General features: G+C 49.0%; 1 protein-coding gene across 3 annotated transcripts in view; it reads left to right on the forward strand.

Annotated features, from left to right (window-relative positions):
* dock4b (dedicator of cytokinesis 4b) overlaps nt 1-17,649 on the forward strand; it is a 103,811-nt gene that overhangs the window by 10,578 nt on the left and 75,584 nt on the right. For 2 of the 3 annotated variants that reach the window (XM_061806845.1, XM_061806846.1), the window contains exon 2: nt 13,798-13,881. The exons of the other annotated variant lie outside the window; for it this stretch is intronic. In XM_061806845.1, the coding sequence (XP_061662829.1) occupies nt 13,798-13,881 (84 nt within the window). The remainder of the gene's footprint in view (nt 1-13,797; nt 13,882-17,649) is intronic. 3 annotated transcript variants of the gene reach the window in all.

Raw genomic sequence — 17,649 nt, forward strand, 5'->3', positions numbered from 1 at the left:
CCGGACTCCGTCCCTCGTGGTCATGGTTCACACCTCAAGAGCTGGTTCAAAGCTCTGACGGGAAATAAGACCCGTTTGTTTCCCCATCACCCTTTGAAACCGCAAGATAAACACGCCTATTGTTAAGAGGGCATTGGTCAGGATGAGCTCAGGCTCACATCCCGGAACCGATGCTCGGGTCCTTTACCTCGTTCCTGCTCACTTGGAGCATTTCGGGCCTTCTGCTGAGCCGTGCTGATCTAATGAGCGTGGCGGCACTATCAATAGTGACCCCGCAAATGGATCAAGCTGCGCTTCTTGTACATTGTGGGATCACGCGTGGCACGCGTTTATCCTGACGCAAAATACGAAAGATAACCGTTACATTTAGCCGACTGCATCCCCCTCAGATCAAACGGAACAGCCGAAACGGGCACGGTTGAAATACCCGGGAAAGCGGTCATTGATTTGGACGGCAAACGTTTCCAGACATCATCAGTGATGACGCGTCACCCGTAAGCTCCCTTGGGACCCTCATCTGGATGCCAGCCGTAATCCTCTTTGCCCTAATGCACCAGTAACCTCGCCGTCACCACACCACCTTGGAATACAGACTCGGAGCTAGTGGGACAGGTCTGTGGATGATCATATTGATTTGTTAAATGTACACAGAGGTGAACGAGTCTGTATCAGCCTTTGTTCCTCGGGTAGCTTTTATTATGGCTGCTCGTTTACGCGAAACACTTAACCTGGGTTTAAATCACACAGTTCCTTTCCCCCAGTGACGAGCCTGACAAATCCTGCCTTCAGCCCTGAGAAAGGCACTCCGCGAACCCCTTAAACCGGCTCTTAGCTTTCTGTAAACATCATCAGTGGATATGTGAGCCTTCTGATGGGGGTGGTGATCCCTTATGGCCCGCTGCCTTTGCTTGTAGATCAGCGTCAAAATGCTCGGGAACCAGAGTTCATGTCTTGAATGCAACTTGACTGGAGGCCTTCACGGTGTATTGCGCTATTTTGCTGAGGACACCCGCCATTGCAAGTTACGCGGAATGGAAGAACATGCGGCTAGAACAGTTTCCACTCTGCTGGGCAGGCTTCCGAGAAGATTTCGGAGTGCGTTTACTCTGCTGTCTCCGGGGTTTGCCTTGCCAATGTGTTCGGTGTGTGTTAGAGGTTCGAAGTCAACTAGTTATTGATTGGTTAATATATTTCCTGGTTATCTGCTGGCTTACTGACAATCCAAAAGTTTTGTCGCGTAGCTTCCGGGTGGAACAAGGTTATAAATAATTCCACGCAAATAAACAAAGATAATAAAGGGAAGGAGACTGTGGAGACGGGAATGTGATGGACTGTCAGCGGACGTCCCGCAAATTCCTTTGAGCTGGATGGGCCAAGCAACATCCCGATATTTATGTTCCTCCGCAGCTCATTAGAGTGTTTTATACGTTCTTCCCTCCAGCTAGCGTCGGGCGTGGAACGGGCGCACAAATGAGGTTACCTTTTCTGCTTTGTACAACGGTGGGAGGAGGGGAAAAACAAAGTGGAAATTAATCACTCCAGCCTTGCCCCCGTCCCTCCTCTACATCTAAATCTCCCTCCTGAAGATTTTTTTTCTCGGGGAATAGTTTTATTTAATTACCGACAGCCCGGGTGCGAAACACACTACTGCTACTGACCCAAATCGAGAAACTGGGACAGTTGTTTTTCTTCAGCCCCTACAAGTGCCTTACTCAATCGCATTGATTTTGTCTGTGTTGGACCTTAGCGAGAGAAAATTAGCCGAGCAGAGGTATCAGCCTAACAACCACCCACCTCGCTGCGCCGTCTTGCTTCTGATGCTACGTTAGCCTACTTTAACCGCCGCCGAGCCGTCCGCTCCTTCCTCAAATTTAATCGGCCGGACGTGCCGGGGAATTGGGATTCTCGAGCGTTCGCGGTGCCCGACGGAAAGGGGAGCCATTATGAAACAAATTGGAGAGGAGCCTCTTTTGTTCCCACATATGCGGACTCATTAACGGGCAAGATTAAGTGCGGCGCGGCTCCTCGAGTCGAAGCAAAATTCAAAGTAGACACAGGAGACGTTGCCATGTGACAGTTGAGTATCGGTTAATTATTTTTACGCCGTGAGAGGGGTTGAGTGGCATCTCTCTCAGTCTCTACGGGTTGTGTGATTTTCCCCGTGTCCCACAATCCAGCGGGATTCTTGGAAGAAGCTTTCCAATACTTCATTGTCTCTGATTATCATCCATACCGCTACGCCAGAAGTTCCTGCCCCCACCCCCCACCCCCGCGGAACAATCCTCCGCCGTCCACCAGCGGCACGCCGGGTCCAGCAAAATAGACCAGACGACAGCTGAACCCCGGTTATCCCGTTGGAATGCGAGACTACGCGCGCGCAAGACGGGCCATACATTCAAACATACAAAGAGCGCTTCGCTCTTTCGGTTTGCTGCTCGGCAATCAGTCAGCAGCTTCAGCGGTTGCGCTGAAAACGCTTGAACGCTTCCTTTTTCGATCTACCATTTGCTGAAAGTAACTAACGAACTGAGCGGTACAGGGTGCACGTTTCCACTTGTAGCCGCATTAGACGCCGTGGCCGGTGATTGGAAATCATTGTGTTGTAGTACACACCGTGTTAAAGTCTATTGATCTCCATTTCTTGCAGATGTCGGTCGACGACGAACCGCAGGATCCGACCCGTGAGGCTCCTTTTTATAGGAAAGAATGAGAACCCTCGCCAATATAGACACAGTGGCACACTCGCTCATTCATTTTCCATATGTTGTGGCTCTTGAAAAGGCGAACGCATATCACATGAAAAGGGTTTTATTTTTGTCCCGAGGCCCGGCGCTGGCTGACAGATCGGCCTTGCTGCGGTCGGCCGTCTCCGCCGGCGCTGCTTTGTCATCCCGCCATTGTTGTCTTGACAAGAAATGGCCCTCGTGAGCTCGGGAGGAGTCGCGCTGTTCCCAAATGAGAGGCACGGCGGTTGAAGTACTCGAGAACTCCCGGGCTATTGCTTTCTTGTTGCCCGGCGGTACGCTCGGTGCTTCTCGGTACACTGGCCGAATACCTCGGGCGCGTCAGGTCTTCCAGATAATAAACTATTTGGGGAGTTTTTTTTCTCCCCCAGATTTTGACAGGCTGCAGTACTTCCTTAATTACTTCTTGAGATAAAAATGTGACCTTACAGCAACAGAAGACATAAAAGCATTAGATCCTGTGTAAAACGGAGCCAATTAATTTTTGATGATCCAGGTTGACTGACCCATTTAAGGGGTTGACCTCTTGAAGGCACTGCAGTCCATCCTGGGGTCCTTGCTGCCGTTTCCACCACCCGTCATAACCAGAACACTAGGGCGGAACCAAATGCACGACTCGATAGACGGGAAGGCAGTTCAAGGAAGGTTTTTATTCGTTCCAATGTCGAATACCGGAGAGAATGAGCAGAAGTGTCAGGAGCCTCAAGCTTACAGGGTTGGTCGGAGGACAGGCGGCATGGATGGCAAACGTTCTGGCAAGGGCAGATCACCCGCTGGGTTCTATATATATATACTAGGGTTAATTATCAGTGATGAGGCGCAGGTGTGCACCTCCTAGTCAACATAGCTGTGCAAGGGGACCGACACAGCCAGGGCTGGACCGGTAGGACCATGACACCACCAATCGGTGTTTTCCGCTTCAAAACACAGTTAGTTGATTCCAAAGCGGTTGCAGTTTTCCCGTTGTCTGAAAAATACAAACTTTCCCAGGTAACCCAAAAGAAAACTTTCTGCGCCAAAGTCCTCTGAATCCTCACACGAAGAGGCTCTCAAGGGTGCGCTCGTTTTCAAGGGTGCCGATAAATTGGGAACTGTGACTTTGTTAGCGGTTATTTGTTCTCGCTTTCATGTCTGGCATTGAGCACCCTGCTAACTTTCTCCCTGTCAAAGCGATAACGGAAGTTTCTAGTAGCCCCCCACCCTCGTGAGCTAACGGGCCGACGGGCCTCGCTGATAATGAAGTACGCTCCGCTGGTTTGTGTTTGTGAAGCACCTGCCATCTGCGCGTCCTTGAGCGGAGCTCCTCCATTTGCGAGTCCGTGCGCGTAGGTGAAGCTTCTCCGACGGTTTTCCAGCGGCGCTCCGAGGCTCCCGCCGTCTGTCAAAGCCGGCGTGCGCTTATTGCTTTGCGAGCGGTCGTTTCAATCGGGACACCCTCGGGCCTCCCGCGGCGGATCGGAGTACGCGTTTAACATCGGAACCTGCGCCCGGCGGCCCCGCCGGCTCGACGCGGAGCGCCGACACTGCGGTCCTTTCATTCACTGTCTCTAAAACACACACACTCAATTATACAGTCCGCCTCTCACTGAGCGCTTTGTTTTATGTCTTCGGGAGGAGCGCCGAGTGAAGGCTACCGGGCCAGGACGTGAAGCGAATGTACGGGATAACGACTACACAGAATTTGGGATTCTCATCCGCTGGGACCGGGCGCTCGGGCTCGCTCAGCTGTTGGTGATGCTTCTTTCATCCTCCCCTTTTTCTGTTTGAGCTTGTTTGCGGCAAACCGGGCTAAATAAGATTCTCGGCGGTTGGAGGCGGACGTGCCAAATTTGACGAGACGGGGAAACATGTAATAAAAAAAATTGGCTATGGCTGCCTTCCTCTCATTTGCATTCCCGGCCACTTCTGTCTGTCTGTCGTTGTGGAACTTCTCGGAGGCTTTGCAGCATTTGTCCTTGACTCAAAACAAAAAGATGCAAGTCTGTAGGTCTGTTTCCCGAACTTTATTGAATGTCACAGCATGCTGCTAAAAAAAAAAAAAAATCATAAAATGGTCTCAACCGTTGTGGTAAAGAGGGAGCTAAGTCGAAAGACGAAGCTCTCAATTTACCAGCCGATCTACGTTCCTATGCTCACCTGTGGGCATGAGCTGTGGGTCGTGACCGAAAGAACAAGATCCCGGATGCAAGCGGCCGAAATGAATTTCCTCCGCAGAGTGTCTGGGCTCTCGCTGTAGGGGAGTAGCTCGGTCATCAGGGAGGGGCTCAGTGTGGAGCCGCTACTCCTCCGCATTGAGAGGAGCCAGATGAGGTGGCTGGGGCATCTGATTCGAATGCCTCCTGGACGCCTCCCTGGTGAGGGGCTCCGGGCACCGGAAAGAGACCCCGACGATGACCCAGGACACGCCGGAGAGACTGTGTCTCTCGGCTGGCTCGGGAACACCTCGGGATCCCTCCGGAAGAGCTGCAAGAAGTGGCTGGGGAAAAGGAAGTCTGGGTATCCCTGCTGAAGCTACTTCCCCCGCGACCCGACCCGGAAAAGCGGTAGATAAGGGATGGATGGTCTCAAATGCTGGCGCCACAGTGGAGCAGCTGGAAAGCGTTGGCCTCACAGTTCTGTGGACCTGGGTTCCGATCCCAGGCCTATGTGGAGTGTGGAGTGTGCATGTTCTCCCCTTGCCTGTGTGGGTTTTCTCCGGGCAGGACACGCTAAATTGCCCCTAGCTGTGATTACGAGTGCGCCTATTTGTGTCTATGTGCCCTGTGATCGGCCGGCGACCAGTTCAGGGCGTACCCCGCCTCCTGCCCATTGACAGCAGGGATAGCCTCCAGCACTCCAGCGACCCTTGTGAGGATAAGCGGCTCAGAAAATGGATAGATTGTATCAACTGGTGAGCTCAAAACAACTAACTTGGGAACTGCCTACATATGGAGGCTAATAGCTCAGCTCGGGTCATCCATGCTAATACGCGGTGCAGGATGACATATTTTGCACCGGAATGGGGCGGGGATGGATTTATAATGAGGTTATAAGCACCAGCTGTCCACAAAGATCTCATATAATGACATGCAAGCAACTCATTAATGCACACTATATATCTAATTGACAGTCATTATTCAACCATTGGCACGTGGATGTGGTTTTATTGTTTTGTTTGTCGCTGCGTCGCCATGTCAACAATCGGAGGATCGTGTGGTTCCATTTCAAGTGACCTTAGTTGCTCTTTCGGTGATGATCATCATTTTTCTGACTCGTGTTGCCGCGGCCCGCATCGACGGAAACGCGGGCGGAAAGATGCGGAATCGGCGAGACGGGACGCAAGGCAACCCGTTTGCAAAAAATGCAAATATGCAGCCTGTCGGATCGCATCCAAACCAACGGATCGCGTGCGCCGACAAAGGAAGGTCACACACACACGAAGGTGGCTTCCGTTCACAATTTTCCCCGTACGACTGTTTATATTTGCATACGGAGTTTGTTTTAATTTGATTCAAGCGAGCCGGAAGTGCAGATGGAGGTCGCAGCCGCCTACCTGCAAAAGGAAGTGGGGAGGCTTCTGTGGGTCAGAATGCGGCGGGTTTGGTTCAGCACCGCCCGCTTTGAACAGTCGGGCGGGGGAGCCGGGCAGATGCCGTATCTCTTTTCAGTAGGCACCGGTGTCAGCGTGACCTGGGCCCAAAAACCGGAAAGCTGCCGCTCCCCGGCTGGAGCATCTGGAAAGCGTACCGGCGGGAGGCGACAGATGCTCGTGATGTGCCGTATGATTGATTTCGCGTGAACCCAGTCTCAATTATCGGATCACTTTTTCCTCCACGGAAATGTAAAAATAACTTCGATGATGATGTCGCGCAATCGGGGGTAAATGACACATCCGATGAATCCCCCGCCAAGCGGATTAAGAATCCGGAAAACTACAAGGATCTGGTGCAGGCTTTTAGCACACATTTATAATCAGATTAATATGACTGCCATCTTGCCCAGTTGACATCGAGATTTGACTTCTATAACCGTCAATGGCAGTGAACGTGTGAATGTCTATGAAAGTGAGCCGGTGTGCCCATATTTTTCTGTAAGTCGCGACGTTCGGTTTCCCCCCACATACTGTAGGGTCGCCACGGTGAGTCACTCGCATGGTTTTGTTTTTACGCAAATGTGGTATGACTTTTGAAATTGCGGCACGGTGGATCAGCTGGTAAAGGGTTCAATCCTGGACAACAAGCAACATGAATTGGACACTCGAAATTGCCCCTAGGTGTGATTGTGAGTGTGGTTCTTTGTCTCGATGTGGCCTGACATTGGCTGGCAACCAGTTGAGGGCGTACCCCGCCTCCTGCCCGTTGACAGCTGGGATAAGCTCCAGCACTCCCCGCGACCCTCGTGGGGATAAGCGGCGAAGAAAATGGAAAGATGGATTATAAAGCTGTATGCACCTTAGTTACTTGACAGCCAAGTAATAGTGATACAATGTTGTACTCCATGTGTACACTCATCCCGCAGTCTTCGCAGGATTTAAGTGCCGGACGAGTCCCGCAGTATGTGAAACCTGCAAAGTAGAGACCACATAATTATGAATTATGTTATAAAGGACCTCCTGCGACTCTTAAAATATCAGCAATCCCCTGAAAAGTAATAACAGTGTTTGCGCTACTCTGCTCTCAAAGGTTGTTCTTCCTTAGTGGGACTGAACAGGACCTGCTGCGACGGCAGGTCGGGTCGCTATCTTACCACGCGGAGGCGGCCGCCAGTGAAGAAGGCCGGATGAAAGCCTCGTACCACCCCGCACTTCCGCCGTTTTATCTTTTGTCCGCGCATGTCTGTCGTCCCTTCCCCCCCGCCGGTGGATCGGTTTATTTTGCGGGTGCCAAGTTGAACGCCGTTCAAGGTCTTTGCCGCGCCGGCGTCGCCCTTCATTTTTCTCATACCGCCAAGCCGAGCTCGCTCCCGACCTTGCCTAACCAGCACACCCCCATATGGCTAATTTTATTGTGGAACGGAAAGAAATGTATCGACATTATTTTCCTTTGAGCGTGTAGCGCACTGGTATCAAACTCCAGGCCTGGGGGCCAAATCCGGCCCGCCACTTGATTTTATGTGGCCCGCAAATGAAAAGCAAAAAGCAAAGCAAATTTATTTTTATAGCGCATTTCATACACGAGGTAACTCAATGTGTTTTATATGACTAAAGGCACTTGAAAACAAAGACATAAAACATTTAAAACAGCATAAAAACAAGAAAAATGACATACAAAATATTTTGAAAAAGACTATTAAAACTGCATACAGTGCAGCTTATTCCATTTGTGTGCAGCAAAATAGCTAAATACTGCTTCGCCATATTTGCTTTGGACTCCGTGCTCCACTATTTGACCGGAGTCGGTCCATCTCAGATCTTAACTGGGTTTGTATTCCGTCAGCATTTCTTTCATGTGTTCAGGACCGAAATCATTTCGTGATTTATAGACCAGTAGCAGAACTTAACAATCTATTCTAAAGCTGACTGGAAGCCAGTCCAAGGACTTTGGGATTGGAGTTCTATGCTCTGACCGCTTTGTTTTGGTCAGAAGACGAGCTGAAGCATTCTGAATGAGCTGCAGCTGTTTAATACCCTTTTTGGGGAATCCGGTCAGAAGACCATTACAGTAGTCAAGTCTACTTGAGATAAAATCATGAATGAGCTTGACACATACAAGACTTGTCTCTAGATTGTAGAAGGCAGTTTTTGTGATTGATTTGATATGATGGTTGAAAGTCAGGTCGGAATCAATCAGAACACCAAGGTTTCGGACTTGGTCTTTGGTTTTTAAAGATAGGGTCCAGGTGTTTACTAACAGCAATTCTCTTTTCTTGATTGCCAAAAACAATTGCCTCACTTTTGTTGTGATTTAGTTGAAGAAAATTTTGGCTCAATCCAGTTATTGATATTATTTAGACAGTGGCACAAAACGTCAATTGAACCGTCGTCATCTGGAGACACTGCTGAATATAATTGCGTGTCATCTGCAACATCTATGGTCGTCAAAATTAAAGTTTTGAAGAATTTGACCCGAGGTTCGCATATACAGGCTGAACAGGAGAGGTCCAAGAACTGACCCTTGAGGGACCCCGCAGGTCATTGCCATTTTGCTGAGACCGAGCACCTCCAATGGTCACAAAGTCGCTCCTTCCCTCCAGGTCGGACCTAAACCATTTAAGGACCGTTCTATTTAGTCCTACCCACGTTTCCAACCTGTTCAGCAGCATTTTATGATCTACCGCATCAAAAGCCACGCTGAGATCCAGCAAGACCAAAATTGACACCTTTCCTGAGTTTCCTATTGTGAAAATCTGTACCAAAATTTCAAATTGAGATATTACAAGCATTTTTGTCTGACCAAACATGAATTATAGTTGAAAACCGCATTACTTTCCATTTCTGATTCTAAAACCGCTTCAAGAGTTGATGTAAATCTGATGAGACGACGAACTGATTTTGTCTTTTGTCGCTAACCGCAGTCCCTGACTTACTCCCTCAAGTGCGTGAGGCGATTACATTTGCGGGATGTATTTAAGGCCTACCGACCCCCCCCCCCCCCACACACACACACCCCATTCCACCGCAGATTGTGAGATATGTGCGCAGTCTTTGATTTTGGGGAAACACTGTTCAGAGCACTGGCGAAGACAAAGCATAGCTCAGCTAGTTTTGGGTTTTCGTCGGAATGTTTTCATCTCACATCGCCCGGCTAAATGTACCCTTCTGGTGGTTTTCCGGGTTTACGTGTCTTGTCGGCGCCAGAATGTGGCCAGTGAACATTTGCAGAACGCAGGAGGCGGCACATGAGGAAGTGAAGATACTTGAAAACCCCCCCATAAAACAAACAAACAAAAAAATGATTTCACTTCTGTTTGTTTGTTATAAAAAATCAAATCCTGTAAAACAGTGGGAAAGAATCGCTGCTTCCTTTTTTGGGGAGGGGGGGGGGGTATTTCATGGTAGTTTTTAAATGCGTCATCACAAGTGATTATTAGCATGTTTCGCAACGCTCGCACGTACTGCGTATTCCCAGATACGAGGTGAATATTCATGAAGCGCGCGTTTGGCAGCCGAGCAAGAGTGCCACCAGTTGCCGCGCTAACAAATTAGCATATTAATGATATAAATGCTGTATAATCAACGCGCGGGAGCGGATTACGCACGTGATCCATTGTCAGATCCGTCACGGAGGAGAAAGAGTCCAAACTAATAAGCTTGCGGAGAGCAGTGTTGTCTTTAATTTGAAAACAATACACAATCAATCCAAATTGTGCGTGTTTTTGTCTTGACAATTTCTTCCATTAACCAAACATTGCTGTCAAAATCTGTGAAAACAAACATTGCAAGAAGTGTTTCCGTTTCTATTCGATCTGGCTACAAACGTTTATAACATTTTTAATACGGCTACGTTTATGTGAAAAAGTCGTGTGTTGCATTAGAGTTGATCTAGTAGGTAATGGACCTTTCCATTTTGGCGTGTCATGTTATCTACGTGGGCGTATGTGACGTGTGACGTGCCGATTTCTCGGATTTAGCCTCATCTGATGAAGAAATAGCAGTATCGGTTGATCGGGAAGACGGAGGAATACTTCCATCCAGATATGAACCTGTGGCTCTAATTAATGTAGAATATTCGGATGGTTCTTCGGGCGGAATGACGTGAAGTCTGACTACTCGGAGGCCTACGTGCGACATAAGTGCGTAAACAAAGGCCCCCGGTAGTTCCGGGCCGGCAGCCGCGGATGGTTCTTCGGACGGGAATGACGCGAGCTGAGCTTCCAGGCTGCGGAGGCCTTTAGCCGAGCTTCGGTGGTGGCGGAGACCTTTAGTCTAGCTTCGGTGTCCGGGGCGAACGGCCTCCGCTGCCTGGAAGCTCGGCTCATGGCCCACCGCCGCCCCCCGCTTCATTAGCCCAGGACGCCGAAGCTAGGCTAAAGGCCTCCGCCGCCACCAAAGCTTGGCTAACTGCTTCCCCGGATGTCGAAGCCCGGCTCGTGGCCCGCCGCCGGAGCTCGCTCGTCAGACTCCGCGTCATTCCTGCCCGAAGAACCATCTGAATATTCAACATTAATTACTGCCACAGGTTCAAATCTGTGTGCAAGTAAAGTACAGATGAGGATAAATCCAAGAAATCAGCGATGGGCATAATGATGTCCGATGAATTCCAGCGTTTGGAACAGCACGGGACACATCACATACGCCCACGTAGATCATGTGACTCACGAAAATGGCAGCGCCCCTGAAAATTCATAACTGTCTGTAAAAATCTTCTCGAAACCCTCTTAAATGAGAGCGGATTTAACATCACATTGTCAAAATAAAGTAGATGTTACATGACCTATTGGAGACACTGTTCATGCAACGCACTGGATTTCCCCTTTAACTTTTCCAAGCGCCTGCTACTGACAACCAGCACTCCTTGTGGGACAATACGACGAGAGGGGCGTGTCAAGCCAGGGGTTAAGACAATGCTGCTATCTGATTGACTATGATTGTACAAATGATTGACAGGTTGGAAAGGTCCATCGTGCATTCATCTTTGGAATGATGAGGTATGTTGAGGCTGAACTACAAAAACCAGGTACATCACCAACGGCTCGGCACGCTCTATATATAAACTACCACCCTGAAAACTGGCGCTGGAGGTGTTAGCGCATATATTGACACCTAGCATGCATATTTAATGAGCCGGGACCTAGATTTGTAGCTAAACGGGCTAACACCGCCTACAACCGGCGGCGTCTTGATAGACTGTCCTTTTCTTTAAATTCGCAAGTGTCGACGTGCGCTGCCAAAGTGAAGAAAACGAGTGTTGACAGGTTAACCTTGCCCCCCCCCACACACACACACACACAGACGCACACTGCGTCCATGTCAGACCACCGTCGTGCAAGATGCCGCAAAGAACAAAAAATACGGACTCAAAGCTGAATAATTCACTGGCGACGTGGTTAATTCATACATTGGGCGTACTTTGTGAGTTGAACGCGTTTTCTGTGTGCACGCGTACTTTGTGACGAGCGCTTGAGGATAACAAGGAAGATGAAGGAAGGGGGGGGGGATCAGGGCAACCCGTGAACACAAATATGAAGAACAACAGACAGAGTCTGGCTGTGAAAATAAATAAAAAAACAAACGGCCTTATTCAAAAGATATTTGAGAGGATGTCACTTGCGTACCCGCGAGTGCAAAACTGCTCACTCGCCGTTTATTACAGCGTTACGCTTCCATCAAATCCGAACCAGATGTTCGCCGATATTAATCCCTTGTCCCGAATTTGTCATTGAACTCTTTCAACAGATGCAAATGCTCAAAATATGTAAATTGCAGTGCATCCGTGGAAAGTATTTCACTCGAAATGCTTATCCGGCCTCATTTGACCTTTTTTTTTTTTGGTCACGTAACAACGCTTTTGGATGTCGGTTTGATTTAAAGGTCAAGTGTCATCCATACAAACATTCTAAAATAGATATTGTATTGAAAAATACATTTCACATTATTCACTTCATTATCTCTCTGAAAAAATAAATATGAGCGGAGAGCGCGTCATCCATGCACAAAGTTGCGTACGTGTCATTCGACATTTAAGTGGTCGCCATATTGGCTGCATCTCCTGCCCGTGACATCACCCGGACATTGGCCAATGAAAACACGCGGTGGCCCCTACTATGGGAGACGAACACGCCCCTTCTGACACGGAAGCTCTTTTCCCACAACCGAGTGAAGTTGCCAGGGCAATATTGCCCTATTGTTTTGAGCCATATTCAGATGATATGCGATCACGGCCAAACCGCCTCCCTGTCCGATCCACTTCCGCGGCGTAGATGAGCCATCGTGGCCTGGTGCCAGGGCGAGCCACCCCGGCCGACAAGGCCGGCAGCCGGTTGCGACGAGGTGGTTTTACGGCGTTGTCGTCGTCACACGTGGCTGAGTGCACCATTCTCAGCAGCGTTGTTCAGAGCCGCCGCCGTCCGCGAGCCCGACAGGGCAGCCTTTGCCAAAGCCGTGACCGGCGGACGCGGCGCCTCGGCCAGGGTGACTCATTTTTGGCGCCGAGGTGGCTTATCACGGAACTGAGCCGGGCTGCTGTACGGCGTTGTCGTCACATGCGGCTGAATGTGCCATTGTTGGGAGCGTTTTTCATAGCCGCTACCGTCCACGAGCCGACGCGGCAGCCTTCGCCGGCAAGCCCGATACAGAAGCTGTCCGACGCGCACATCGACACATTTAGCACGTTCACGTGGATCTTTTGTTACGTTATGAGAGACCGATTACGTGGTCCGCCCCAAACTATTATTTGTTTTAGTCGCTGTATACACACCTACCTGTCATTTGGAACCCACGAAGCTCTCGTCCTTTGCACCCGTGCAATCCATTTTTCACGGGGAACCGGGTCTCTTGCAAATGTATGAAAGCTAAATCTATCCTCCGGAGTGTTCAAGCAACTTCCAGCAATGCAACGAGGCGGCATTTTGGCTAACACGAAGGAACAACGAGCTCCCTTCCCGGAGGTAAAACCAATAGAAACAAACGAGCCCGTTTGAGGGCGGTCCTGGCATGTACGTCACTTCCTGCTTCTCGAAAACAAATCCCTCGAGTGGATTTTCATGGCGGGATTGTACGTCAATATCATGTTTTGTCGTGAAAAAAAAACCGCATGGGTTCATGTCGGCTGCCGTTTTTTCATTAATAACATCCTAAAAATGATGCGTTTCCTGACAGTGGCCCTTTAAAAACCAACACGTTGGATTTAGCGGTGAATGCACATTAAAAGAAAATAACCGTACGCGTTATCTTGACACAAAACAACGTTACCTCCGTGAATGCGTGATCACGACCTACTCGTGTGCATTTCCATCCCATTAGCTGCCATTTTTTTTCCCTCCCCTTCCCCGCGGTCCCTGGAGATTAATGACTACAAGGCTGCCCCTTCAGCGCTTATTCTCTCGAGTGTCTTTTTCAATTACGCCGCATTATAAAGGATGCATGTATTGAAGACTTTTTTTTTCTTTTTTTTTTTTTTTTCTTGCCGTTTCTCAGTGCTGGCCAGTTTCCGAGGCACCGTCCAGCACGGCCTCCCGCTGGAGATTGGCGACACGGTGCAGATCCTGGAGAAATGTGAAGGTAGGTAATGCAACACATCTCTTAATAAATAAAGACTCTATTGAGGCGTAGCCTTGATTCCCCCCCACCCACACCCCCCTCCCCGCCCCATCCAGATGAATGAATACCAATTCCCACACATGCACATCTTCTCATTTTCACTTCCTCTATGCGTAATTGTCATATAGCGTCGCCTGTGCCTGTTGCCCCCATATGTCGCGTCTCTCTGCGGGTATGATGTGAGAACTAACTCAGGAAAGGAAAATAAATTGGTTCTGCTTGGGCAGTGACGCACGACCCCCCCCCCTCCCCCCACCCCCCAGCTCCCCTCGCAAATACCGCACACGCCAAATGTCCTCAAACGAAATGAGCACTTGAAGGATCGGACGGCTGGTGATAACACGCGCGGCCGTGACCCGGGTACGAATGCAGGAATGCGCGTTTTGTGCGCTCAGCCGCTCCGGTTGGTATCGCACAACTCGAGGGACTTACTGGTGGTGTGGTTCAGGAACTGGAGTATAATTATGCATTTTAGTTACGTAATTTAGTGTATAGAGTATGTGAACACCTGTCTATCAGATAGAATTCTGACCCTCAAAGACCTGTTAGTCCGCCTCATGGGAGACAGTTTTGTGGTCAGATGAGACCAAAATGGAACTTTTTGGTCATAATGCCGTGTTTAGAGGAAGACGAATGATGAGTTCCATCCCAAGAACCCTGTAGGTGAGAGAGATAATCTCGAGAAAAATCCAGAAATCACAATTTATGATTTCTTAACGATTTATTTGTGTGATACAGCTGCAAATAAGTATTTGAACACCTGTCTATCAGCTAGAATTTTGACCCTCAAAGATCTGTTAGTCCGCCTTTAAAAGTCCACCTCCACTCCATGTATTATCCTGAATCAGATGAACTTGTGTGAGGTCATGAGCTGCATGAAGACACCTGTCCATCCCATACAAAATCAGTAAGACTCAAACTTGTAACATGGCCAAGACCAAAGAGCTGTCCAAAGACACCAGAGACAAGATTGCACAACTCCACACTAACCGTGTTTGGAGGAAGACGAATAAGTTCCATCCCAAGAACACCATCCCTACTAAGAAACACGGGGGTAGTAGCGTCATGCTTTGGGAGTGTTTTTCTGCACATGGGACAGGACGACTGCACTGTATTAAGGAGAGGATGACCGGTGACCACGGACATGTATTGTGAGATTTTGGGGGACAACTTCTCTCCCTCAGTCAGAGTAATGAAGATAGGTCGTGGTTGGGTCTTTCAACACGACAATGACCCGAAGCACACAGCCAGGAAAACCAAGGAGTGGCTCCGTAAGAAGCACATCAAGGTTCTGGCGTGGCCTAGCCAGTCTCCAGACCTAAACCCAATAGAAAATCTTTGGGGGGAGCTGAAACTCTGTGTTTCTCAGCGACAGCCCAGAAACCTGTCTGACCTGGAGAAGATCTGTGTGGAGGAGTGGGCCAAAATCGCTCCTGCAGCGTGTGCAAACGTGGTGAACAACTACAGGAAACATTTCACCTCTGTAATTTTCTCAGGTGTTCAAATACTTATTTGCGGCTGTATCACACAAATAAATCATGAAAAACACTTGCACCTACAATGAAAATCCCAGACCCCTCCATGATTTCTAAGCGGGAGAACTTGCAAACATAAGCTTCTTCTTCTTTTCATTTCAGCTTGTCCCGTTAGGGGTCGCCATCACGTGTCATCTTAGATGAACGCATATTTGTTTGGCAGAGTTTTACGCCGGATGCCCTTCCTGACGCAACCCCTCTGCATCTCGCCGGAGAGAGAAGCTTACAGCACCTGGAATTCCCAGGCGGTCTCCCATCCGAGTACTAACCAGGGACAAACCCGCTTAGCTTCCGAGATCTGACGACAATGGGCGTTCTCTGGGTAGCATGGCCGTAACCTAAAGCAAGTTTCTTTCGGCTTGTCCCGTTAGGAGTCGCCACACCGTGACATCTCAGATGAACGCTCGGATTTGTTCGGCACAGTTTTTTACGCGGATGCCCTTCCTGACGCAATCCCTCTTGGGGACTGGAGGCCCCAGTGAGATACGAACTCACGACCCCTGGTTTACCAAACCAATGCTCTCACCACTTAGCGATGGGGCCTGGACTTAATATTAGCGTTGGTTTTCTCAGATGTTCAAATGCTTATTTGAAGTTGTTTCACACAAATCAATTGTTAAAAAAAATGGATGTATGTGGATGATCTCTCTCACGGTGAACATGCACCTACGACGGAAATTTCAGACCCCTCCATGATTTCTAAGTGGGAGAACTTGCAGTATAGCAGGGTGTTCAAATACTTATTTTCTTCACTGTTGTTATGTAATTTAGTGGCGTAATAAGTCAAAGGTGCCAGCAATACCAATTATGAAGTGCAGATATGCGAAAATGGCAGCGGTGTACTCACGTAGATCTGGTTTTCCCCAAGTTCTCAGTCTAGACTCGTATCTGTTTGAATACAGTGTGAGTACTTTTTACCACCTGTGGTTGTCAGGTTAACCAAGCCAAATGAAACACACACACATTTCCTGTTTCTACAATGAGACATCCAGCTGGATGTGGAATATTCTCTCAGACGTCCGTAGGAAGTTGACAATAGCCCAGAGGAAGACCATGCCCAGAAGCGGAGGGCGGAGGAGGGGGCTGGGTGGTGGGCAGGATCGGCATCAACGGCGAGGATGCTGAGTGACGTGCGCCGCGACACTTACAAAGATGGCTCTAATGGCTCTGCCTCATGTCGACGGCGGCGTCGGCGGCTTCAAAACGCCGCAAAAGCGAAGTGTTGACGCTGACGCGTGCCGCCCCCCCCACCCCTCTTCCTGCAAGCGCACTGTCAGCAGTGTGATTTATTTTTATTTTTGTTAATACTTTGAACGGCGCTCCCATGCCGCGTTTTTGCACAAGATTGATGCGGTTTAGAATCGTCGGCTGCCGCTTGCAGATGTGATGTCCCCCCCCCCCCACCCCCCCAACACTTGTTGTGAAGCGATTCGGTAGTTGAGCACGAGGCACATTTATAGCTAATAGCAGTCCAGAAAAGGGCGATAGATTAAATACGGGGGTTAGGGTCCGAATCACACACGAAGTAGGTGAAATCAGCGAAGTAGAAACCACATATTCTTTTGCTACTTAGACCTACAAACCTGTATGAACCTCCCCAAACATTTATTAATCTTTATCACACACCTATTAAGCACTACTTTACCCTTATAAACCCTTTCTATACCGTTAAACATAGAGTAATACACAAAAGTAATGTCGTCTATGTTCATTTTATTTCTCGTAATGTGTTTTCATGTATTTTCCTTTTTTTTTCATCACACAAAAATTACAGAATACCCTCAAAACCCTGAGATACAGCAAATTATGTCCACCCATCCATTTTCTTAGCCGCTTATCCTCACAAGGGTTGCGGGGAGTGCTGGAGCCTGTCTCAGCTGTCAACTGGCAGGAGGCGGAGTACGCCTTGAACTGGTTGCCAGCCAATCATAGAGCACATCGAAACAAACAACCAATCACACTCACAATCACACCTAGGGGCAACTTAGAGTGTCCAATTAAGGTTGCAAGTTTTTGGGATGTGGGAGGAAACCGGAGTGCCCGGAGAAAACCCACGCAGGCACGGGGGGAGTACATGCAAACTCCACACAGGCGAGTCCGGGATCGAACCCGGGACTTCAGAACTGTGAGGCCAACACTTTACCAGCTTACCACCGTGCCGCCAGCAAATTATGTGTTAAAACCTTAGATAACA

This window comes from Syngnathoides biaculeatus, chromosome 20 (assembly GCF_019802595.1).
Source record: "Syngnathoides biaculeatus isolate LvHL_M chromosome 20, ASM1980259v1, whole genome shotgun sequence".
NCBI classification, from domain to species: domain Eukaryota; kingdom Metazoa; phylum Chordata; class Actinopteri; order Syngnathiformes; family Syngnathidae; genus Syngnathoides; species Syngnathoides biaculeatus.